The sequence below is a fragment of the Gobius niger genome (genome assembly GCF_951799975.1).
Source record: "Gobius niger genome assembly, chromosome: 6".
Lineage (NCBI taxonomy): Eukaryota > Metazoa > Chordata > Actinopteri > Gobiiformes > Gobiidae > Gobius > Gobius niger.
In genome coordinates, this window is record NC_136857.1 from 19,615,640 (window position 1) to 19,639,627 (window position 23,988).

The 23,988-nt window shown below is 40.6% G+C and overlaps 1 protein-coding gene across 2 annotated transcripts in view; it reads left to right on the top strand.

Moving 5' to 3' along the window:
• The window catches only part of hdac7a (histone deacetylase 7a), a 53,408-nt gene extending 32,628 nt beyond the window's left edge, over positions 1 to 20,780 (top strand). For both annotated transcript variants that reach the window (XM_079557559.1, XM_079557560.1), the window contains exons 3-26: positions 1,146 to 1,339; positions 2,052 to 2,142; positions 2,929 to 3,049; positions 3,126 to 3,226; positions 3,344 to 3,466; positions 3,544 to 3,650; positions 4,067 to 4,168; positions 4,238 to 4,412; positions 4,601 to 4,806; positions 4,965 to 5,165; positions 5,531 to 5,741; positions 5,938 to 6,071; positions 6,178 to 6,298; positions 6,682 to 6,731; positions 7,821 to 7,928; positions 8,663 to 8,718; positions 9,304 to 9,391; positions 9,466 to 9,585; positions 9,772 to 9,869; positions 15,926 to 16,044; positions 16,307 to 16,440; positions 18,292 to 18,373; positions 18,465 to 18,603; positions 18,724 to 20,780. In XM_079557559.1, the coding sequence (XP_079413685.1) occupies positions 1,190 to 1,339; positions 2,052 to 2,142; positions 2,929 to 3,049; positions 3,126 to 3,226; positions 3,344 to 3,466; positions 3,544 to 3,650; positions 4,067 to 4,168; positions 4,238 to 4,412; positions 4,601 to 4,806; positions 4,965 to 5,165; positions 5,531 to 5,741; positions 5,938 to 6,071; positions 6,178 to 6,298; positions 6,682 to 6,731; positions 7,821 to 7,928; positions 8,663 to 8,718; positions 9,304 to 9,391; positions 9,466 to 9,585; positions 9,772 to 9,869; positions 15,926 to 16,044; positions 16,307 to 16,440; positions 18,292 to 18,373; positions 18,465 to 18,603; positions 18,724 to 18,766 (2,880 nt within the window). In that variant the 5' untranslated portion in view covers positions 1,146 to 1,189 and the 3' untranslated portion in view covers positions 18,767 to 20,780. The remainder of the gene's footprint in view (positions 1 to 1,145; positions 1,340 to 2,051; positions 2,143 to 2,928; positions 3,050 to 3,125; positions 3,227 to 3,343; positions 3,467 to 3,543; positions 3,651 to 4,066; positions 4,169 to 4,237; positions 4,413 to 4,600; positions 4,807 to 4,964; positions 5,166 to 5,530; positions 5,742 to 5,937; positions 6,072 to 6,177; positions 6,299 to 6,681; positions 6,732 to 7,820; positions 7,929 to 8,662; positions 8,719 to 9,303; positions 9,392 to 9,465; positions 9,586 to 9,771; positions 9,870 to 15,925; positions 16,045 to 16,306; positions 16,441 to 18,291; positions 18,374 to 18,464; positions 18,604 to 18,723) is intronic.
• The last annotated feature ends 3,208 nt before the right edge of the window (positions 20,781 to 23,988 follow it).

Consider the following 23,988-nt stretch of genomic DNA (forward strand, 5'->3'; position numbering starts at 1 on the left):
TCTCTCGACCACGTAAACAAATATATCAAAATATGTTTCCGTTTTACAGTCAGTATTGTTTGTATTCAGGATCCAGGATCTCATGGTACCTAGTTTGACATTTTACAAAAGTGACAAAATGGTTTAGTTTGAGTGAAAGTAACAGAGAGAGCTATGCCGTTGTGGTTGCACGTTTTGGGGGGAAATTGAAAATAGAAGTTGCTTACTATAAATGTGTCTTTTATTGGTTTGTGCGTGTCTACTATAAACACATCCACCTGCAGTTGATTGTCGGTCTCGCTCAGATATGCATGATGCCATTGGCTCAGTATGTATGTGTGTGTGTGTGTGTGTGTGTGTGTGTGTGTGTGTGTGTGTGTGTGTGTTTATGTCACTTAGACAGAAACCACCGCCAGCCTTTTCCCAAGCTGTTCCTTTCCTGGATCCTGTTTTTAGCGCCGGATGAGGCAATCTTTCCCATTGAGTCAGCCATGCAATGCAAATAGTGGATCCAACTGAATGCAAAAAGCATGGAAATCTTCGTTTTGTATGTGTGTGTGTGTGTGTGTACTAAGTGGCGATTAGGAATAAGTAGTGTTAGTGTCTTGTTATTGTAAAAGCAGCAGAAGTACACAGCAGCAGGTGAATGAAATACGGTTTTAAGTCCTTTTTGTGACAGATATACTCACAGGAGGTCAGTTAAGAAGCACAACAAACAGTAAGCAGCAGCTCATCGGTTTGATTCAACAATGTCATGTTTATGTGGAGCATTCTGTGGTGGAGGTCTGTTGAACCGTTGACCTTTTTGTACGCAAAATGAAGCAATGACACAAGTTTCCTTGCACGGGGTGTTGGAATTTCAAACCACAGAGCATATCTCAGATTGTTTTGGACGATTTGACCACAAAAGTATTTTTTTATTTTTAGCTGAGTGTCTTCGCCTACACGTACAAATGCAGACGCTTGCTTTTCCCACAGGCTTGGAAACTGCGTCTATTTCTGCACCCCTGGCCTGCGGTTTTTCCTCTCCCATGTGTTGTGAAAGTGTCTATTATTCCGCCTCTCTCCAAACAGCGATTTACCTGGCTTTCCTTTTTTGAAGTGTACTGTTGTGTGTAAACAGAGGCGATGAAAGTTTGTGACCGGGCTCTCCTTCCTCTTCCCAGATTCCACGGTGGCGGTACCGGTGTCGTGCGCCGCCTCGTTTCCCATGGACCTCCGGGTGGTGGGGGAGCGGGGGATGCGCCCGGGCTCGGACACAGCGCTCCTCACCCCTCTGCACCCGCCTCTGCTCCTGAGCCCATTCTCCGCCCCGCCCCGCACCTCCTTCTCCCAGCAACAACTGCACCAGCACATCCGGGTATGGAAGGCTGTTCATGAAGCCCTTGCACTGCACAACTCTGGGGTTATACTACATTACTACAAAACAAGTTGTGTGGATGAAATAAAAAAAAAACACTTGATTTTAATATTTATCTAGAGAACAGTAATGATAACATATTAGATGTAATTTAACAAGATTGCAGCTAAATAGCGAGTACAGGCAGGAAAATAGCATATGGCGATTTGTGGGCTTGTCGCAGGTAATTTACCATTTGGGCTTCAAGTCTGATATGAAAATGCTGCTAATTTTGCACATGGTTGGTAAAAGAGCCCCTATGGTGTTTTTTACTACAACTCTTTACTGGACAAACTAGAATCTGTTGTGTTTTTTGTATTGTGTGCATTGCTACATAATCTTTAGCAAAAATGGAGCTCATCAGGTTGGATAGCTTACACTTGTAGAACTCTGTCTACCATTACACATGCTCCTGAATACAACTGTTTATTCAAATACTAGTTTTACATTTTAATTTCCTGTGTGGAAGTCAAATCATACATGGATATTGGTATGATCATTTATCATACTTTTTGCCATCATGGTGACATAAACACCATCTGGGTATAATACTATGGTAATAACAGTGTAATGAAGTTCTGTCCTTACAAACAATACCATGTCTAAATCATTACACAGCTGAATAGTGTAATACAGTAAAGGATTTTGAATACTCTTCTTTCTTGATGGCCAGTTTAACATGGAGCAGAGGAGACGAGAGCAGGAGCAGCACGAAAAGCAGCAGGAGCTACAGCAGCTCAAGCACAAGGACAAGAGTCAACAAAGTGAGTCTGAACATGTTTGTAGAGACTACGACAGTGTTTGCATTTTTGAACTTTTAAACTGGACACAATTTGTTGGTTGCTTGCGAAGTTCCTTCCGCTTAGATAATACCTGCAATCATTTGATATTTTGATTTGAGAGTGATTAATGATGTGGCAATATTGGACAGATTACTATACGTATATAAGTTTGACTTCAGGGAATTACACTTTTGCCGTTTGGTGATGTGTATCAAGGCCAAGGTGGAAAGCCCCATGCCTGAAGTCTTTGTAATTTTCTGCTGAACGCAATGTACAAAAATGACCAGAGCCTTATCTCAAAGTCTTTTATGTGTGAGCTAAATATACCTGAGTCAGTGTAGCATAGTGGAGTTAAATATAGCTCCGGCCATGGGCACATTAAAGCCAGTGGGTCAATATTGACTCAGTCACTCCTGTCACCTCCTGTCACCGCTGTGTGCAGGTTTCACACACACTGTATTATACACAGAGGAGTCACACAGCCTAGGTAATCCCATTCATTTTTTAGAGGTATTCATGTAGATTGATATTGATAGTTGTCATATCGAATAGGAAACACTCATAGATTGTCTAATCATTTCATTGCATTTTTACTTAAATATGAAATGGACTGTATGTACTGTAACGTGTGGTTTAATTTGTTTACAGCAAATATTTGGATTTACCATTCATAAACAAAACAAAAGACTAGTAAACATGACTCAAAAAATCGTAATGGAATGGTCTTATATACTTACACTTGTAACTTGTTCTGGGGGTTCATTGTAGGTGCAGTTGCGAGCTCCCTGGTTAAGCAGAAACTTCAGGAGGTGATTCTGAAGAAGCAGAAACAGGCCGCTCTAGAGAGGTCTAATGCCAGCACTCTTTCCACGCCTGCTGTTCCTTACAGGTCAGTCTGTTTTCACACGTGCGGGTCATATAAATGTTCCTATTTACTTAAAAGGTTTTGTTCTTGTGCGTCACAGAAAGCTTGCCCCAGACCCCAGTGTCTCCTCCTCACCTTTGGCCCTGTCTCCATCTCAGTCAGTACCTGAGGGTTCAGAGGGGACACCGCTGCGCAGAGCAGGTGCAAACTCACACACTTTTGCTTTTACTCTCTGATGTCATCAATTTACTGCTGTAAACCTATTCAAAACTTACAGTTCAAATACAGCCGAATGACTAAATGACATTCTAATTCTAGCTTCTGAGCCCAATCTGAAGGTGAAACACAAGCTGAAGAAACACCTCAACACCCGCAAGAGCCCCCTGACCCGCAAAGAGAGCGCCCCGCCAGCCGTCAAACACAGAGTGCCTGACACACTGGGTACACTACTCATTACTTATCACATACTGGTGTGCCTAATATAAAATGCTAACATGTTATTTTCAATTTCTCTTTAGACTCTTCTCCCAGCAGCAGTAGCACTCCCGTGTCTGGCTGCAGTTCTCCCAATGACAGTCTGCCCAATGAGAATGGACTGCTGCCCTCTGCTGGCCTCTCACATGAGGTGTGTATCTGTTTCAACAGTTCAAAAACTAAACACCCATTTACACTTTTATTCGAACAAACATCAAGAACATACAATAAGGACTTTTTACTGTTGGTTTTCCTTTTACAAACATTTTCCAGAGGTACATCACAGGTTTATGGCCTGTTCCATGGACATGAGCGGAGCAGGGCCAGACATAATGACATGTTTAAATCAACAGCTGCACACAGTCTATCAGATGAATATAACAGCATGTCAGACCAGAGTCAACACCTGCTGTGCCTACGCACGCAGTGACCACATAAAATATATACTAAGCAAATGCAGTATTAAAAAAACAATAACCATGACATTTTTTGTGTGTGTTTTCATGTGTTATTAAATAGGTACTGGATACATGTTTTTGACTCAGTATTTTCAAATGCTGTTTTCAGGCTCAAAAGCTTCTGCTCCGAGATGGCACTTTGGCCAACTTCACAGTTCACAGCCACTCCTCTCAGCCCACCATCACACTGGGGCTGCCAGCTAATGCACGGGTAACATACTGTTCTATCCAAATTATAACTGCAGATTCAGCATAATTAATGCTGTTTGTATGTGAGCAGGCTGATGGGGATCTCTCCTCTCTCAAGGTGGGCCGGGTTCCTCTGATGACTTCAGGGGGTTCCCCAGTGTTCGTCCCCCTGAGCAGAGAAGACCAGAGCGGGCAGCTCAACGCTCACCCTCTGCCTGTCATCATCCTGGAGCCGTCTGGGATGGTGCACGCCCCTCTGCTCAGCGGTAAGACGTTTTTTAAAAGATATGTTTGGTTTGCATGACTGATACATTTTAAGTGTTAGAGCTCCACCTTGTGGTGTTGCTTTGAATGGCATTGCTTCTTCATAATCACTGAAATTGCAATGTAGTGCTACATAAAATGTAATGTCTTAGCAGAGCGTTCATATCTCAAAACCAACTGTTTTCACCAGTTCCAGGGCTAGACACTGTCCCGCTGCAGTTCTCCTCTCAGTTAGACCATCTGACTCCAGGGGGCGCTGCTCCTCACAAACCCCTGAGCAGAACACGCTCTGAACCACTGCCTCAGAGTCCTCGAGCTTTTCACTCACATCTGCTTCAACAGCAGCACAGCGCACAGCTGCTGGAGAGGCTCAAGCAGCAGACCCACCTGGGCAAGGTAAACAGCAAGTAGTAAACAGATGAGTTGATGTGGAGACATCAACTCATCTGTTTACTAAATAATGCATTACTTATACAGTATACTGTATATGTAGCATAGACTGCAGTATGTGACAGGTTCTTTCCACTAAACGGAATATTAATGTTAACATGCAGCTGATGTCCAAGTCCAGTGAGAAGCCTCGCCTGCACCAGATCCCCTCAGAGGAGATGGACTCAGAGGATGGGGGCGGGTCTTCACCAACAGACTCTACATATCAGAGCAGAGCAAGGGCGGAGTCACTGAGGGAAACAGAGCCTGGTTCTAAGAACCACGAAGACCAGATCAACCTGCAGCATGCCCTCATTCTCAACCAGGTTCAAAGCTTTACTGTATATGAGACAAATTTACTATTTTAGTGTTATGTGTTTGCCTTTCCTGAAGATGGCAGTATTTGACCACAGACCTTCTGCATCTTTTAGTGTGACCAGTAGTACTGTTTTATGAATTGTATTTTATTTGTTAGTTAATAACAGTTCTGTGTTAGTCAACGCCATTCATTTTCTACAGATCAATGATTTGTAATATTGCCACACAAATAGTAAAGTATTATACTTTTACAATTAATCCCCTCCATTGTAATTGTCTCCACACTTAACAGTACTGCATCCTGCTCAACAGAATGACAGCTTTCTTAGTACTTGTAACCGTTTTTTCTAAAATCTCTTTAAATATTCTGTAGTCGTTGCTGTGGGAGCAGCAGAAGCAATTGCAGCAACTACATCGTCAGATGGAGACTCTGGCTGTGCCCATGATAAGAGCAGGAGGGGGGGTGGTCCATCGTCCTTTGTCCCGTACACAGTCCTCTCCAGCCTCCACATCACTGACCCTGCCTGAGAAAACCCTGAGTCTGCCAGGACAGGAGGTCAACAGCAAGCCACGCTTCACGACAGGTGAGCCCATCTGTGTTCACTGGTCATTTTACCCATGGGTCATAGAAGATATTGCCAAGTTGATAAAGAAGCCATATAATAATATATAGCAGCATGGATTAATTGCTGAACTGATTGGAATTCCATAAATGTGTAAATCAATTGACTGCATTGGCCTTACCAAAGCATCAGATTTATGAATTGACTCTGTGTCTAGGTCTGGTGTATGACTCGCAGATGCTGAAGCACCAGTGCACCTGTGGCGACAACAGTTGTCACCCAGAGCATGCTGGGAGAATTCAGAGCATCTGGTCCCGTCTGCAGGAGAGGGGGCTCAGGGGGCAGTGTGAGGTATATATGAAATAATAAACATATTCATACATTCACAAATGCAGGAACATTTACACACTGCAATGGAATGCTTATTATAATTTTGTTTGTTTGTTTGTCTCAACAGACAATTCGTGGACGTAAGGCCACGCTGGAGGAGTTACAGTCCGTCCACTCAGAAAAGCATGTGCTGCTTTACGGCACCAACCCTCTCAACAGACTCAAACTGGACAACCGCAAACTTGCTGGTGCGTTAACATAGGGGAGAGTCAGGAATGTGGCTCCATTTTGTATTCATTGTATTTCATGTTTCTAAGTAAGCCTAAGCGAAGTAACGCTATTAACCTGTTTCTCAATATATTTACACATTTCAATATTGTTTTAATTTTTTACATTGTCGTTTTATTCTGGAGACAACACTGAGAATGCATTAAACTGCATTTGTACATTTTTCATGAGATGTTTGAGACAATTTTGAATTTGCATCATCTGCAATTGCAAAAGTATCTCCTGCCAACAGCAATGTAATTTGATTCGACATGACAGGGACAATGGCAGATGAAATGCTCCTCAACTTAAGACAGTTACTTGTTATTGTTAACTGTTCTAATTTTATGTTCATATTCTGCAGGAATCCTCTCCCAACGAATGTTCGTGATGTTACCATGCGGCGGCGTAGGGGTAAGAAAAACCTACTATGTCCCAAAACTCTGTATGAAAGCTCTTCACTACAATTGCCAATGATACAATGATGAAAGACAATATAGTTTCAAAAGAACAGCGATCAAGGACAAAAATTAAGAGAGAGACTGAAAGAAGGCAGGATATTAAAGAGGAAAGGAGAGTTTGCCATACGCTTTGCTAACTTTTGCCTGACAGTCCGTGTCTGACCATGACAAGTCAAACTAATGGGAACCACATGTGCACGAGCAAGGATAAAAGAAATGCCTTGGATTTCATTGTCAGTCAGCCAGATGGACAGTAATGCCGCTTTATGAACAAACAGAGAAGAAGAGAAAGGAAAGAATGATGCGGATCTCAAGCCGCAGCTGGAAGTCGGGACGTCCATTTCAAATTGAAGAGCTAAATATTCTTTTATGGCCTCAGGGGGGTTAAAATATAAACAGCTAAAACACAATACATACAACAGAGCCAAGACACTTATCTGTGTCCAAGGAGCCTTTTACTATAAATGAATACGACTGAAGAAATGCTGAGCTGATGAGAAAAGTTCATGTTGGAAATTGACCTTTGCTGTCACTTTGTGGTATTGGACCCAAAATGTAAGTACATCCTGTATAAAAGCATAAGAAGAAACAAAATATAATACAGCATTGTAGATGAGGCATTGTTCTTTGAATAGGACCCGGTGGAGGGCAGGAGCCAGTTTTTCCTATTAACAGCATTACACTTCCACAAGTGTAATCGTAGCTAAAAAGAAAATGTATGGATTAGAAAAATGATCATTAATATCATAATAATCAGTCACTGGGTCCATGATCTCTCTGTACAAGACCAAAAATTTCCTCAAAGACAAAATATTTTTTCTTTTACATAATAGTATAGGCCTTCAGAATGCTGTGATGTCACCTGCAACCCAGCATTCATAGTGTACTAAGATTTATTGCTACAAAAAGAAAAGTTTCTCTGATTTGACATAAAAACTCATTCCACATCCCTTGAAAAAAAAAAAAAATAGCAATGATCAGCGCACAGTTTCAACAAACTTAACAAAGATGAGGTTTCATAGGAATTGTTTTTGTGTTGTAGGTTGACAACGACACAATCTGGAATGAGGCCCACACATCCACTGCGTCTCGGATGGCAGCGGGCAGCGTCGTGGAGCTGGCTTTCAGAGTGGCTAAACGGGAACTCAAGGTGCTAAAATCAAACTAAATATAGTTCTTTATTACTCTGGCACATTTACCAGTTTGTATGTATTGTCAGTATATATATCAAAGTAGAACTTCAAGCTTAATTGCACTGAAATTGCAATTTGAAAGTTCACAATTGGCAAATGGCTGCAATTACTGAAAGCTACACTACCTGAATTACTCTGTAATCAAACCGTGAAAGTCGTAGGTCGTTGAGTGAACTCTCTCAGCTGTTGCTTAAACTTGTTTCTATCCTGTCTCGATTGTTCACTTGAGTTATTTCGAAGCTTTCACAGCCGGAGTTCATAGCGAGACAGAGTTGAGACGTGAACCATTTCCCATTGTGCTGAAGGAAAATATGCTATATCTGGACACACAATATTCTTTTCACATATGACGCATTTACAATGTATGTCTATGGTGCCAAATGTTTACTCTATTAAAAGAAAATAATTTGATTACCACAGCTTTCTGCCAACAACAAAATATTTATTTTCCCTTCGGTGTTCTTTTGGATCAAACCTGTAGTTTAGGCTTCCACAAACACTTGTGATTCCTTCATAAATTTCATGGCATAAAATCAACCTAGTGCCTTGACAATTTTCAAAGCTTTAATTTGCTACATTTTACAGAATTTCGTGTTCACTTTTTAGGGGATTAATTGCAGATTTCTCAAAGTAAACAATCTCCTGTCTTGTGGAACAGTCATTAATTACATTTTCTTCTTCTTCCGCACAGAATGGCTTTGCTGTGGTCAGGCCACCAGGGCACCATGCAGACCCCTCCAATCCCATGTAAGTATGTGCCTATGTGGCTGCATTTATTAGGCCTGAGGCGGCTAAATCAGTTTCCACAGGGCTTTAATGGGACAACATGCAGCTTGTAAATTTGGTTTTAAGGTTGGCATTATGATGAGAGGCTGGCATGTAGTGGTTAGAGGATGTGTGTCGGAAACGAATGGAAGTAAATGTAATGTTTCCTAAAACACATGAAACAAATGCTTTGCTTTATGACACTGTAGGTTTCCTGTAGTACATTAGAAACTATAGTGCGGTTTATTCCAAATGAGCCTTTGAAAGGATTGAGCTCTGCAGACAGTTCATTATTGTGTTAAATATGAGGAATTAACTGAATTTGAAACGGACTTTAGAAATCAGAAGCAGAATATGGTCTATTGGAAAGTGAGAGGCTGCAATGATGCTTTAATTACTACAGTAAACAGTATATTTTTCACGTCTTCACAAACATAAACTTTAGTGTAAATGGGAAGAAACACTGCCAACTTCTTTTGTGTAATAGAGCTTTAAAAGTATGTTTATTCTATACTGTAGACTATTTCTACTAACTTGTACTAACTTTTTTCCCTGTTTCTCTCTCAGGGGTTTCTGTTACTTCAATTCCGTGGCAATTGCAGCCAAGCAGCTTCAGCACAAACTTAGCGTCAGCAAGATTCTCATCGTTGACTGGGTATGGGACTATAAACATACTGAATCATACGTGTGTTGACGTTTCTCTCTTGTTAAGCCTGTTTTATTTTCTAGGATGTCCACCATGGTAATGGTACCCAGGAAGTGTTCTACAGTGACCCCAATGTCCTGTACATCTCGCTTCACCGATATGACGATGGGAACTTCTTCCCTGGCAGTGGTTCACCTGCAGAAGTGAGTCTCACTGTTATGTAGATACTCAAATATTGCTTTGCAGTTTACATGCAGTGACATTTGAGGTTAAATATTCCAAAGTGATCCTCAAAATACTGCAGGCATATTTCTACAGAGGCAAGATTAGTTACTTAGATTTTTTTTAATAATAGCATTATGCTCACATGACTGTGTGTGTATCCTCAGGTTGGATCTGGAGCTGGGGAAGGCTTCAATGTCAACGTGGCCTGGACCGGAGGACTGGACCCACCCATGGGAGATGCAGAGTATCTCGCAGCATTCAGGTAAAAGTGATTCCAACCCCAATAATCAAAATCTTAAAAGCGATTTCTATGTTATTGGCTACAAATGTGTCTCAAACACATGATACGATTAGACTAATAAAACTCGAACATGATGTATAAAACTGCACTCATCTGCAGCATGCGCCAAATGGAGCTCAGTGTGGGCTTTGATGTTTCTTTAGTGTCTTTCTATTGATCCCTATTATGATTTTTCTTGGATTGTAATCTGTCAATTCCTCCAGTTTCCTCTTTGAGCCACAACAAACACTTGAGTTCGCCATTGACGTGTCTTTTGCGTAATTAATAATCCCTGTCATTTGGGGAGCATGTGTCTGGCGCTGGCCCCCGTTCCAATAACTCGTGATGCCTTACAGTAAATTGTGTGCAGGTTGTGCATTTGACAGAGCGCAGACTGCTACTTCCTGCTGGTGGCTTAGATAATTGTCATTGGTGGGTGGTTGGCAGCAGTAAAGCTTCAGTAGAGTGTGGGCTGCTTGGTTGTCTGGTGTGCTGAAAGCTCAAGGAAACCGTGGCCACCACATCGTTATGGAAAAGGGGGCACGGTGGCAAAGGCAGGCTCAATAATGACAAACATGTGAATACAGTTGTTGTATTTACAAACACAGGCCACTGCGGACGGGAGGTAATTCATTAGAGGTGTGTTTGAGGAAGACAGTGGTTTATTCTTTGATAACAAATCATTTTTGAAGAAAGAATGAGCACTATCTATTATATACATCAACCTTGGTGATTAATAAAATGTAAGCACTTTAGTTATTTATTTATTTATTTTAAGTTGTATAAGTAAAGCTTGATTTGAATTTACTGGGGGGGGGGACTCCTTTGCATTTAAATCTGTCACTGAACTTTTACAGATCATTTTGTCATTGTTTTTCTTTCAGGAAATTTCAAATGAAAAGGCTTTATACAGCTTTTTAAACAAAACAAAAATTACACAAAGCAAGTATAGTAATACACAGGAAATAGTTAGCTGCCTCTCGAATACTTAACATGCTTTATTATATTCACAACTGCAGCATAACGAACTCACAAATGCAAGGACATTACTTCTTGTGAAAAATGTTGTGTGTTTTGATGGAGCCTTCGTTCTAAAAGCTGAGCAGTCTGGCTGACAGTGACCCCCGCCCCCACACACTACATGGAGGGAAGGGTAAGCCTTTAGTGAAACACAAATTGGCCATGTTCGGTAATCATTTCCTAATTACTCATTTTAAAAAACGGAACAGTGGAGTTTGTATTAGATGATTCAGTTCAATCTCGGAATACCGCACATATGTTTCTGATCTATGGCTCATAATTGCGATTATGATTAGACCCTCCTTGTTTATTTTCCCAATCAGAGCAGGAAGGGTATTGGCCCGACAGTGCCTTTTACCGGTAGAAGATGAATTGTTTGTTGATTGCATTTCAGATTGATAATTAAAAGACAATTGAATGTGTTATTCAAACGACCATGAATAATTGGAAAGGTTTTGTCCTCTCATATTGTATTGTTTTGTATTATTCCAAATCGCCACACTTGCAGATTTGGACCGAAACTTCTAAGAAAGCGTTTGTTTACAACGCCAGATGGACTAAGTTTACCACATGTAAACAGTACAAGAGAATGTGCCAATAGAGGAAGGAATACTAATTAGAGTGAAATTATAGATGGAAAGAGGAAATAGAAGTATAGTTTACTTTATGAGTCTTACTTTGGCCGGAATGACAAAATACACCAGCAATAAACCAGCAGTAACTGATGAGACTATAGATGCAAACACGAAAAAGTTGTTGCAACGTTTTTTCTCCAGTGTCCCGATTTTTCTTAGCTTTACTGACAAAGCTTTCAACATTTTGCCAAAATAATGAGTATGCACACTCTCCAGAACAATGAGTAGATACGTCTGAATCACAAAAAAATTCTATACAAAAAGAATAATACTAATTTTAATTATTGCAATAATTTTAGGTGGGGAGGGAATTGGCTCGACAGTAGGTCAGGGAGGGTTGGGTCACTTGTGAATTGGTGGATAATAATGTTTATCAATAACAGGATGATATCTTAATAAAAATGAGAAAATAGAAACATGAAGCAGGTCCTTCACATAGAAAATGATGTAGTAAACCTTAGTGTCTCTCATTATTGAACTTGAATGACTGAACTTGACCTGTCAGCACCTCCTACAGATAAAGGGGGACCAAACATGAGAACAATAATATTAATAATAAGTTCTAATAAGGTCTTCCTTGTCCGGGTTTGCAAACAAAACAGAAGGTCCACAATAACAGGCCGTCCACCACTTCATTCACCAAAGCATGTGGGACATCAATGTCTATATGACCCAGTCAGACATTTTTTATTTATTTATTTATTTATTTATTCACATGGCATTTAGTCAATGATTAAGATCGCTACTTAGAATAGATGATTACTATTTTTTTTGTGAAAACTGACTCTTCAAGCAGCTGCCATCTAGCATTCAAAAACAGTCAGTGACGTCACACTTTATGGCCATGACCTCTCAGTTTAGCCCGGCCTCTCTTATTAGCTCTAAAATCCTGCGAGACCCAACCCTGCCCCTGACCCAACCCACCCCACTCTAACATTAATGAAATAATGTGATATCGGTAAACTGATAATTATCTGGACCTGAAATTGATCCTGAACTCGCAGAAGAGGTTAAATCTGAGTTAAATTCATAACTTTTCTCTCGAAACATCTTAACAATTATATAACGAGTTGGATGAGTTCAAATTATGAAATAAAACTTTATTGACCTGACATGACTTTAATGATCCAACTTGTTAGCTAGACAAACCCGTCTGCAAATGTATTTCTATTAGATTGTTTATGATTTTTTTTTAATGTATGTCTTTCTGGGTTATTCTCAACATTCTAAATGGTGATACTGTGTATTTGGCCAGTCACCCTAAGTGTGTTTTTTTTCTTCTTCTCATTAAATCTCCTCATACCACACACACCCTTCACCTGCAACCAAATCATTAAAGACTTTAATAGCTCCATTTTTATGGTTTCAAACTTTGTGAGTTTTTGTATTTTTTTTGGTTCGTTATTCATGACTCACACCCCCTCGTTCTTTTCCATCACCCCCAGCCCCCAATGAGTTCTCCCTTTTCCGCTGCTCCTCTGATTGATCTTTAATAAGGCTCCCCTCAGCGTCGCCCGCCGCCCGCCATCTTTTCCATTAGTTTGCCTGTAGTCTCTCAGTCCGGGGGGAGCGGGGCGACTTTAATGGCTCTATGCAGGAGGTGAGCACTGTTTTTTTTTTTTTTTTCTTTTTCGCGGTTGAATGTGAGCGTCTACGGGTACGAGACGTTATTGTGTGCATTCCTTGCCTCTTCACTGCATTGTGGCAGATTGTATGAAAACATGACATACCTACACTAGAGAACATCCAACTTGATGAAGGGCTATCTCAGAGTTCCCATGCTGGATTGAATTTGAACGCGATCAGTGAAAAAGGAATTGTCCTATAAATGAACAATACCATGAGTTGCCTATGATAACTCAAACAACAAAGGAGCGTCATCAGCCTGAGTGCAACAGTCAGTTGATTTGTAGCTTTGAGCAGACCTTTTTGTGATTAAACGGGCGGTGTCAGTGTTGGATAATCAATGCATTCTGTCATTGTGTCCTTATTTTATTGATATATTTGTTTATCCAGTTGGAACAGTGCATGTTAATGAACACACATGGGACTAATGCATGTGAACACGCCTCGACGGATTGTAGCAATGGGCTCATTTCTATCCGGTGTTGTCCCGTCACCCGCACTCACAAACACACTCTTAATCATCCCCCAACACAGGACCTTGATGCTGTGACTTGGCTTCCGTGTTTAAAGGTTTTAAGAAAGCTACCAACTACAGAATGAAGTTACCAATATAAAATGAAATGTACTGGTGATCTTGCATTTGTGCAATATCGCCATAGTAGAATTGTATGGCAATATTTGGGGTCAACATAACATAGCAGTCAGTTGAGTTATCTTTATTGTCAATTATACCACATGTAAAGCAGCCAAGTGGCAATGGGGTTTAAGTGTCTTACGTGGCATAATAACCTATACTGTACTCAGACTGGGCTAGAACCAGTGACCTTTTGATTCCCATACAGATGAGTGCACGGTTGCCCTTCAATACAGCACCAAAATAAATGCAAAGCCTTCCGTATAGCCGCTATATGACATTGGTTTGTTGTTTGTTTGTTTTTTCCAGAAATGAAGACTGAAAATAAGACTTACTGCCAATTCTGAAAAAGAACAACAGGGCATTGTCTGGAATCTTTTTATGGTTCATTAGCCAATTTGACTTTCTCATTCGACAAAAAGTCGCATTGGACATTCCTAGTTTACAGCTGGAATGGCCTCTTTTAAGTTAGTTTGGAATGCCTAGAAACTTCTGGAAGCTATGAAGATTTGGATCCGCGTACGTCCTTGTTTTTGTGTGTATGTTTACAAAATCAGTGTTTGGCATTTCCCTTTTGCGATGTATCCACTCACAGAAAGGTGTTTATGTGTTTATATCTCGTGTTCTATCAATGAGCTCACATTGTGCATCTGCACGCAGCCATGACAGCATTACACATCCCGATGTGTGCGCTTGTGTTATGTATGTGTGCACAGGGAGGTGGGTGGGGGGCGGGGGGGGTATCCAAAGTCCCCAGGCCGAATAATGAAGGTAAATGGATCCCAGATGGGCTGTTTTTCCTCTTCTCTCTGTGTTGTCAATGACGTGAGGAGAGTGACAAGCCTCTAATGGGAAACAGACTGGTGCACTCAGGCTTTGAACTGGGCCGCCGCAGAACCCACCCTCCCACCACCACCACCACCACACACACCCTGCCCCGGGACAGCAATGTTCTTTCTCTTGCCTTCACAACAATAGCATTAAGGAAATATCGGTTCTGTTTACAGTCCGACAAACAACAAAAAGCTGACCAAACAATATGACTTTGTGTTACTCACGCTCCGCAGTTTCATCAATGGTGCTTTGTCGGCACTGAGCGCATTGGAGACAGAGCTTTGCTTCTACTTCATGTCAAGCTAATGGTTTGATGTAAGGCGATTTATTAAAACAAAAATCTCAACTTTTCATCATGAAGCAATTTGAACCACGTCTTGCTATGTTTTTTTTCTCTACCGTAGCACTCAGAATGATCAAATTGTGCAACAAAAGAGGCTCAAGCAGTCATTCTGTTGGTTTATGACCACAACGCTCGAGGTTCAATCCCAGCTCATTCCGTTGTTGTGTCCTTGGGCAAGACTTTTTTTTTAAATAACCAGAAGAGCATGACTGTACACAAGGCAACTGCATAGTTCATAAACATGCGTCTACAAATGAGTAATGCACGCTCAACTCGGCTTCTCCCTGTCTTTCAGGGGTTACCACAGTAAAACTCCCAGTGAATCATCTGCCATTGTGGAAGTCATTTTGGTGATTCACCTAATCAGTTTGGCTTGTGTTTCGAGGCATTCTCTTGCAACCTTACCTTATCTGAGGTAGATTGGTTGAAAAGCTGTATACGTTACCTGTGTATTTCACAATAATACTCTATATTTTTCTGAACTGAACCAGTGTTCATCTGTAAAGAGCAAAATGGAAACCTCAGAAATGTTTCTTGTCCATCTCACACCACATCTGGATTTTACTTATTGTGGTGGTTCAGGCATTAATGGGCCTGTGTGAGAAGTTTTTCTGTTTCTCAACAGCATGGGGTAGCTCAGCTGTGACTGGATAAAATGGTGTGTTAGTTTGTAATTACTTTCAGTGTAACCTTTATTAAACTTCATTGAGATCAGTGAAAACAAATACGTAAATAGTGGTGACCTTATAACCAGATTGCAGTTGATTCAAAGCCTTTTTTGCCCACAATTCCTTGTTCTATCCCTCTCTTATCTTATTTTATCTTAGCAAGACCCTTGACCTGGGATGTGATTGTGTGACGTTCTTTATTGAAATATAACTCACACTACCAAACTATGTTTCCCTTTGAAGTAAAAATATTTTTTTCCCCCTTTCTTTTCTTCCAGAACGGTTGTCATGCCCATCGCACAGGAGTTCTCTCCAGACGTAGTGCTGGTATCGGCAGGGTTCGACGCTGCAGAGGGTAACCCCGCTCCACTGGGAGGCTACAAAGTCACCGCCAAATGTAAGCTCCTCACCGCACGCTCCCTCTTCTCTAGTCTTCCTTGTGGTTCTCTCTAGATATTAATAGATTATTACAGCTCAAAGCCCAGTTGTCGCTGCATCACGGGCCATAATTACTGTAATGAGTAGTTGGTAGTTTGCTGTGGGAGGATCCCCGAGTTAAAAATATAGATTAGTTTTGGAAGAATATTGGAAGCTACTACGATGTCATTTACGGTAAGCAGTCTCCTCTTTTGTGGCTGACACTTGTATCTGTGCGGCAGGCTTCGGATTCCTGACCCGACAGCTCATGACGCTGGCTGGAGGTCGACTGGTGCTGGCCCTGGAAGGAGGTCATGACCTTACCGCCATCTGCGACGCTTCAGAAGCCTGTGTCGGAGCTCTGCTGGGACTACAGGTGAAAACTCTCAAAGAATATTTCATTGTTTATTTGATTTATTTGGGAGTCATGCATGTAATTGCGCCACAGCAGATTGTTGCCATGGGCTCATAATGATTGTGTAATTTCAATAGGGGTGTTTGGGGATGATTGATGGCAAGGAATCGTATCAATGTAATAATAATGCATTGGTTTTATATAGCGCTTTTCTGGACACTCAAAGACGCTTTACATTGCACTATTCATTCACTCCATACTTGGTGGTGGAAAGCTACTATTGTAGCCACAGCTGCCCTGGGGTAGACTGACGGAAGCGAGGCAACCAGTCTGCGCCATCGGCCCCTCCGACCACCACCACTCACTCACTCACTCACTACATTCGCTAGGCTTCCTGGTGTTCCCAAACGGTCTCCCATCCAAGTACCGACCAGGCCCTTCCCTGCTTAGCTTCCAAGGTCTGACGGGATTGGGCAGAGCAAAGGCGGTATGACCACAAATGTATAGAAAATATATAAGAGACATTTAACATTTTAATGTGAAACTCTTGCCTGAATGAACTCCACAGACATGTCATTTGATTTTATAGTTTTGTTTTGTTTTTTGTCTGTGAATATTATGATATTCACAGATAAAATAGCAGTACTATCAGAGAATATTCACATATGACTTTTTCATTAAGGAAGTCTCAAAGTAATTACGAGTCCATGATGAGTGTGGGATTGTCCACAATAATAATGAATTTGGAAATATATGGAGAAAGTAAATGTACTATGCCGCGTTAACTTAAAGTAACTTGTTTGCCTTCATAAATCCTTTCCGTAGTCCCTCTGGGTTTAATACAAGTGTTGATTGGATGACTGGGGGGTCTTTCATCTCCCCCTGGTGTCTCGGGACAATAGAATCACGAAGAAGAAGCTAACAGGCTAACGGACAAAGCCAACTGCAGGCTAGCACCACTTAAACAGTATTTACAGCCAAGTTTGAGCAAAAAAAAAATATCTCCATGGTGTAATTGGATATACAATATCCTTCTCTCCCTTTGTCTTTTATGTCAGCGTAGTATTTACTCTCACGGACAATTAATGACTAAAAAAACGTAACATGCTACGACACCTGCAGTGGCGCTCATGGCCTCTAGGGGCATGAGTTACTTAGCACTGCTTTAAAGGATCTGTATCATGCTATTTTAGCCATTCCAAAGTAATGATTAGGCATTTACTATAATTAATTTAACTAATTTCAGTGATGAATATTAAATAATATTAAGTGTTTTAAGGTATTTTTCAAACCCGGAAGACAAAGCGCTTCGATCCAGTTAATTCTGCCCCCTCTCTCCGCTCATACACCTTTACAGAAGTAGAAAAATAAATACCACAGCAAAAAGTGAAGTTACTTCACAATGCAGTTATAAGGAGTTGACATTTTCAACACAGCTTCATAAATGGCTAACACACAAGTTAACACATGTTTTGATCGACTCACCGCTCTGTCCTGGCCGCTCCATTGTTTTTATTGTGAGACTCGCGTTGGTTATAAAAGTTAATCCACTTTCATTCTGGCGAAGGTTCACCAAGCATCCATCAAGAGACAGTCACAGACAAACACTATTTTGGCTGATAGTCGCCGAATCCTGGAAAGAAATTCCAACTTCTGGCGAGTGGCTTCTTCTTTAGGAAGGTTGAATAAAGTCCTGTCCTCATAGCCAAATGTGTTTTTTTTTTCTGTGACATTATCGTTCGGTAAGAAAAAAGAACAGGTGTATCCAGGTTAGAAAGAGCTCCTTCTTCACAACTTTCATCTGTTCAGACGGTCAGGGGGTGCGTTCGTTTTCTCTACTTCTTGAGTTAAATAAAATGTCTGATCTTGCAGGAGCCTCTATCAGATGAAGTGCTGATGCAGAAACCAAGTGCTAACGCTGTGCGCTCCCTGCAGACTGTCATACAGATACAAAGTGAGTAACGCTTGTCCAAATAGTTTCTCTGTGAATGAACTGTTAACACTGGCATCACCATATCTGGGTTACTACTTTGTTTTATGCTCAGGTCAATACTGGCAGAGTTTAAAGGCTTCCAGTGGGTCAGTGGCTCTGTCATACCTGTCCGCTCAGAGAAGAGACTGTGAGGAGACCGACGCTGTCAATGCTTTGGCCTCCCTGTCTGTGGGGGTACTGTCCGATAAAGCGTAAGTATCTCAAGACCCTAAATCACACGCTCCTCGGTTTTTACCCAGTCAAGAATTAGTAAAAAAAAAATCACAAAAAGTATTGACGAAATGAACAATGTCACCTTCTGTTTCTTTTAGCCTCTCTGATGAGCCAATGGAAGATGACAGCGAGTCCATGTAGGAAAACCCACTTCTATAGACCTTCTGTGCTGTCATGGATACTAAGGGTCCAGAGAAAGTCCCACCACATGCCTTAATCTAAGCGCACGCCCTGTGCTAAATGTGAGCATCCAGGCGCACCTGTAGAAGTAGCATGTCAATGCTAACAGCCCTTTATCTGAAACCAGTGGTGAAATTTGCTGCTGGGAAACCTCAAGAAACCTCACCAAAGAGCAATACATTAGACATTTTGGAATATTCCGTGTTTCTCTAATGACATTGGATGAGTGTAGCACAATCCCTTTTAGCTTTTTGGGAACAGACTGTTATCATATCAACCGTATCTACGCCTTAACGAAAGGACCAACACCCGGTTCCAGAAGGATATTTTGAGTGATCAATGATTCCATGTTCTTTGTGCCACTTTGCTTTGATGAAGAACAGACTTGTGAAGAAAAATATCAACAAGAAGTGGCCAGAGCAGACAGACTATTAAACTGATGTCCATCCGAACAGCATAACCACTATTAGGAGAAGAGAAATGAAGACACAGCAATGGTTTTGTAGAAACAGAGAAAGGGCTGAGGTCCTTGTTGTTTGCACTGTTCAGTCCATAATGTGAACCAGCGGCAGACCCAAAGCTCCAGGGGAACCTCCTCTTTGTATAGCATATTTAATGGTTTCTTGAAGATTTGTAAGGCTGCGTTTTCTCCCTTTGATCATGTCTTATATCTGGTTCTTAGGACACATGCTGACTGAAATACTTGACTTGTATTTCTTATAAAGCTTCTCTGAAAAGTAGGCAAGATTTGCGAGCAGTTAAGCTTTACTGCTGCCAGTGACTTAAAAGCACATACTGTACCTACTCATTGACCCTCGTTACCACTAGTATTGAATACTGTGTACAGTATATTACTGTGTGATCTGAGAATAAAGGAGAGTTCATTCCACGGAGGCATTGCAGAGGACCATAGAATTGTAGCTGCAATAATTTCATGCACTTAATGGATGTCACCCAAAGATAATTGCCTTAAAAACAGTCTGCAAAAGGGCCAAACGACTGTGTAAGCAGATGGAGCAGCATGTACCCTGCCCTCTGCATCTGAACCTGTGGATTTAGTGGTGGCATTTAATGATAGCAATCTTTTTATACTTCTGCTGTCCAACCTAATAACAGTGTGTTTTAATTTCAAATATTCTGGATATATTTTTGCTTCATTTCTTATGACCTCAGTCTCCACAAGCCATGGCTAACTTTAATTTACGGTGACTAGGCATAGTCTTGTGTTGACCACGCAAAATAGTTGTTAAAGACGTGATAAATGTAGCAGAATAATTTCTAAACCAAGTCATATCATTACCAGAACATAATTTAGAACGAAACAAAAAACATACTTCAATCATTTTTTTTAACAGATAGTATAAATTTGAATCCTTAATTAGTCCTGGGCAGTAATTTATGCAGAAATGTTAACCTCACTAAATGCCTTAATGATTAACTATCAGTTTATTTTTTCTTCATAAATGTACTATTTTATGACTCGACTGTGCAAGTCTTAATCGACACGAGCAAAGTCTTACAGGAACTGCTCAATACAAAGCCAAGGAAATAATATTGTTTTGAATCAGCCAGCAGTTGTTTTCGCCATGCTGTGTCTCTTGCCCACAGGCCCATAATGAAGTAAAATGTACTTGTGTGACTGCACTGTGTGACGGCCTTTGCAGGTGTTAGCCTTTATGTTTGTAAATGACCTCCTGTATTATATTAGTTGTGCCTGTTTTTGTCTTAAACTTACATGCAGGGGCCAGTATCGCCTCAACTCTTAATTCCTTTTTATTACTGATGTCATTTCCTTGTTAGTAATACACTGTAAATAGAAACTCAAAGACCAAAATACACAATGCGTGCCTTGATGCATTCAGTGCTGTGTATTGGCAACTAACTGGACTTAACTCTGTATGTGTAAAAGTCACATTGAAATCTTTGTTTCATACTGTTCTTTACATGTAATCTTGACTTTCCTACTATGTATAGAGATTGTCTATTTTTTACTGTTTGTCTCCTCTTATTAAAAATGATTTTCACTATAAAGTGTTTTATACTTTCATACTAATATGCTTTGAGTTCAAATGTTCCCTGTTAGTTGGATGGATTTGGGAATGGGAAATCCCATTTTCCTAAACAAACAAGCACTGTGGAACTCCCTGCCCCAGTGACATAAAAAAAAATGGGTAAATAATTTCTCCAATTAAAGCCCATTCACTTGATAGAATCATATTAATTAAAGTGGCCAAAAAAATCTATGTTTGTTTGTTAAAACATTTGAAAGATTTGAAAGATGAGCAACTTAGTCCATTAAGATGCTTCACTTGGCCTTTTGATTACATTTGCATGAATGCATTTCTTTATTACATGGAAAACAAGTACAAGCTAATCAAGTGTATAAAATGTTTCAGGCAGTGGTCTCAGAGGAGAATGAAGCAGCCAAAGAGAAACATAGTATTAAAAACAAACAAACAATTTCATCTCTTTGCAAGACATATTTTTAATGGATACAACATGATCAGAAACAGCCCAGTGAAGCAGAGGAGCATTATCTCATGGCATCAGCTGGTGAGGGAAAGGCGTTTTGACTTCATGTGAGGGAGATATTTTGCACAATTAGTGAAACATTTCTCATAGGGGACATTATAACATCTGAAAATATCAATTAAGCATTAATTGGGGTCGTCAAAGGCAAATAACAGAAGACTGTTGCATCACTAATGCTGTAATAATGTTTAATCTGTAATCAAATGATTGAGAAAAGTCCAGATAATATTTCTGGGGCCCAACCGATATGGACTTTTAGGATCCGATACCGATGCTGATATGAAGGGGGATGGCCAATAACTGATATAGAGGCCGACATTTTAAGATTGATTTTTTTTATCTCTCAAATAGCCTTTAGTTAAACATTTACAGGTGCTCGTCATATAATTAGAATATCATGAAAAAGTGCATTTACTTCTGTTATTCAACTTAAAATGTGAAACTAATATATAATATAGGCTCATGACTGTGATGGCAGCCTCGTCTCCCTTTGTTTCCCCTCCCCCTTGTGTGTCTGTCTGTTCCCTCCTACCTGGGCGTGGCATCTTCAGAGCTCACCTGGCAGCACTCTCTAATCAGCCTCCCTACCTGCATAAGAAGAGCAGCTCTCCAGCCACTCCTCGCCAGTTTGTTAAACTACTCTCAGTTAGTGACAGCATTTGGCTCTTGCTATGGTTTTTGAAATTTTGCTTGTCAGCCCACGTGCCTACACCTGCCGCAATACTCACTATTACCTCCAAGTCAATTACTTATCTGAAAACAATTTTTTAACACTTCTGTGTTGTGTTCTGCTCTTGGGTTCAATAGAAATGTGACCATGACATGCAAAGTGACATATGTTAAGCCTTTGTTTGTTATAATTTTGGTGATGATTATGGCTTACAGTCCATGTTCAAAATATTCACATTTTCTGAGATTTTTAATATGGGGTTTTTACAAGCTGTGAGCCATAATGATCAAAATGAAAACAAATAAAGGCTACATATGTCACTTTCATGTAATGAGTTTATCATATAATATAATTCACATAGTGGGACAAGGCCTAGTGGAAGACCCAGGACATGGTGGTGGGACTATGTCTCTGAGCTGGCCTGGTGTCGCCTCGGGGTCCCCCCAGAACAGCTGGAGGAGGATGGATGGATGTGGATCGGGATCTCTGCTGAGACTGCTGCCCCCGCGACCCGGCCCCGGATAAAGCGGAAGAAAATGGATGGATGGATGGATAATTCACAAGTAATATCTGAATCTGAATAACAGAAGTAAATGCAATTTTTCATGATATTCTAAATATATGACGAGCACCTGTATTAATATAGTAAAAGTTTCAATCATTGAAGTATTTCTAAAAGAGATTGACGGATAGTTTTTTTTTTTTATGCACTGCTGATATTTTTCAAAATGTCTGGTCTATATCCTGTGTCAGCTGTCAACTCGCGCAGCAGGGGGCGCTATATATTCATGTTTAGTAGGTACTGCAGAAGGACCTTGTTTAAAAGACAAAAAATAGTAGATTCTAAAACAAAAAACGGTAAGTCTCTATCTCTTACGGATACGAAATTATACGCAAAAGTCTACAACATAAAATACATAGAATTATTGTGACCGGTTTTCACTGCAATGTTTTTCGTCCCCCTGAGGCCTGGGAAGTTGTGGGCTCATTTTAAAGGTCTGACTGAGCTCAGGTTCCGGAGATATTCTTATTTATCAGTATTTTTGTCGCCGGTATCGGCCGATAGCCGATATTGTAAAATACCTTATATCGGCCGGCCAATATATCGGTCGGGCCCTAAAATGTTCTACTTATTTTCCAAGATTTGGAATATCATTTCAAATATTGTTTCTGTTATTTCTCTTCAATGCATTTCTACAGGGATGATATAATAGTGTTTCTCAAACAGTGGCACATGTAACACTGGTGGTATGGGCCTCTTGAAGTGGTACTTAGGGTCATCTGAAATTGTAGACTTAGTTAGTTTAAATTAAACGTAATTTCATTTCGGCTTCAGTAATGCATTTGCCCCTGTGCCTGATTTTTGTTGTTGTTAACAAACAATGAAAGAGTGAGCAGATAAATTAATTGTGTTAAATAGTCAGTTGTGTTCCCACTCAAAAAATTCCTACCTGCCGAGTTCTCAAAGGACATGAGAAATGTGTCACTGTCCCAGAAATGCAAACAAACTAGCTTGCAAGTTGCACAGTATTTAATTAAAAAAAATATGGCGATAGAAATATACTGGAGGACAAAACCAATTTGAGTAGCATTTTTTGGCGGCACGGTGGCTGAGCGGTTAGTTCCTTGCACTGCTCCTGACGGGTTGCCCCAGCGCCATAAGGATGGGTCAAATGCAGAGGACAAATTTCCCATACGGGGACAATCCAGTACACCTTATCCTTAACCTTAAGTCAGATGTTTATCTAATTCAAACATGCTTCACGGCAGAGTTTATATCCTTTTACATCCAGTTTAGTGCTGATTTGAGCTTGAGCTAGGCCCAGTGATACTTTATACAATAACATTTTACTTGTTGGTGTGAAAAGATTTAGAATCACTAGTTTTCAATACAGCAAAGAATCAATTCCAACTCCTGATTTAAAGGAAGAGGGAGGGAATGCAGTGGGCAGCTTAAGAAGAGACTGATGACAAACAAGGA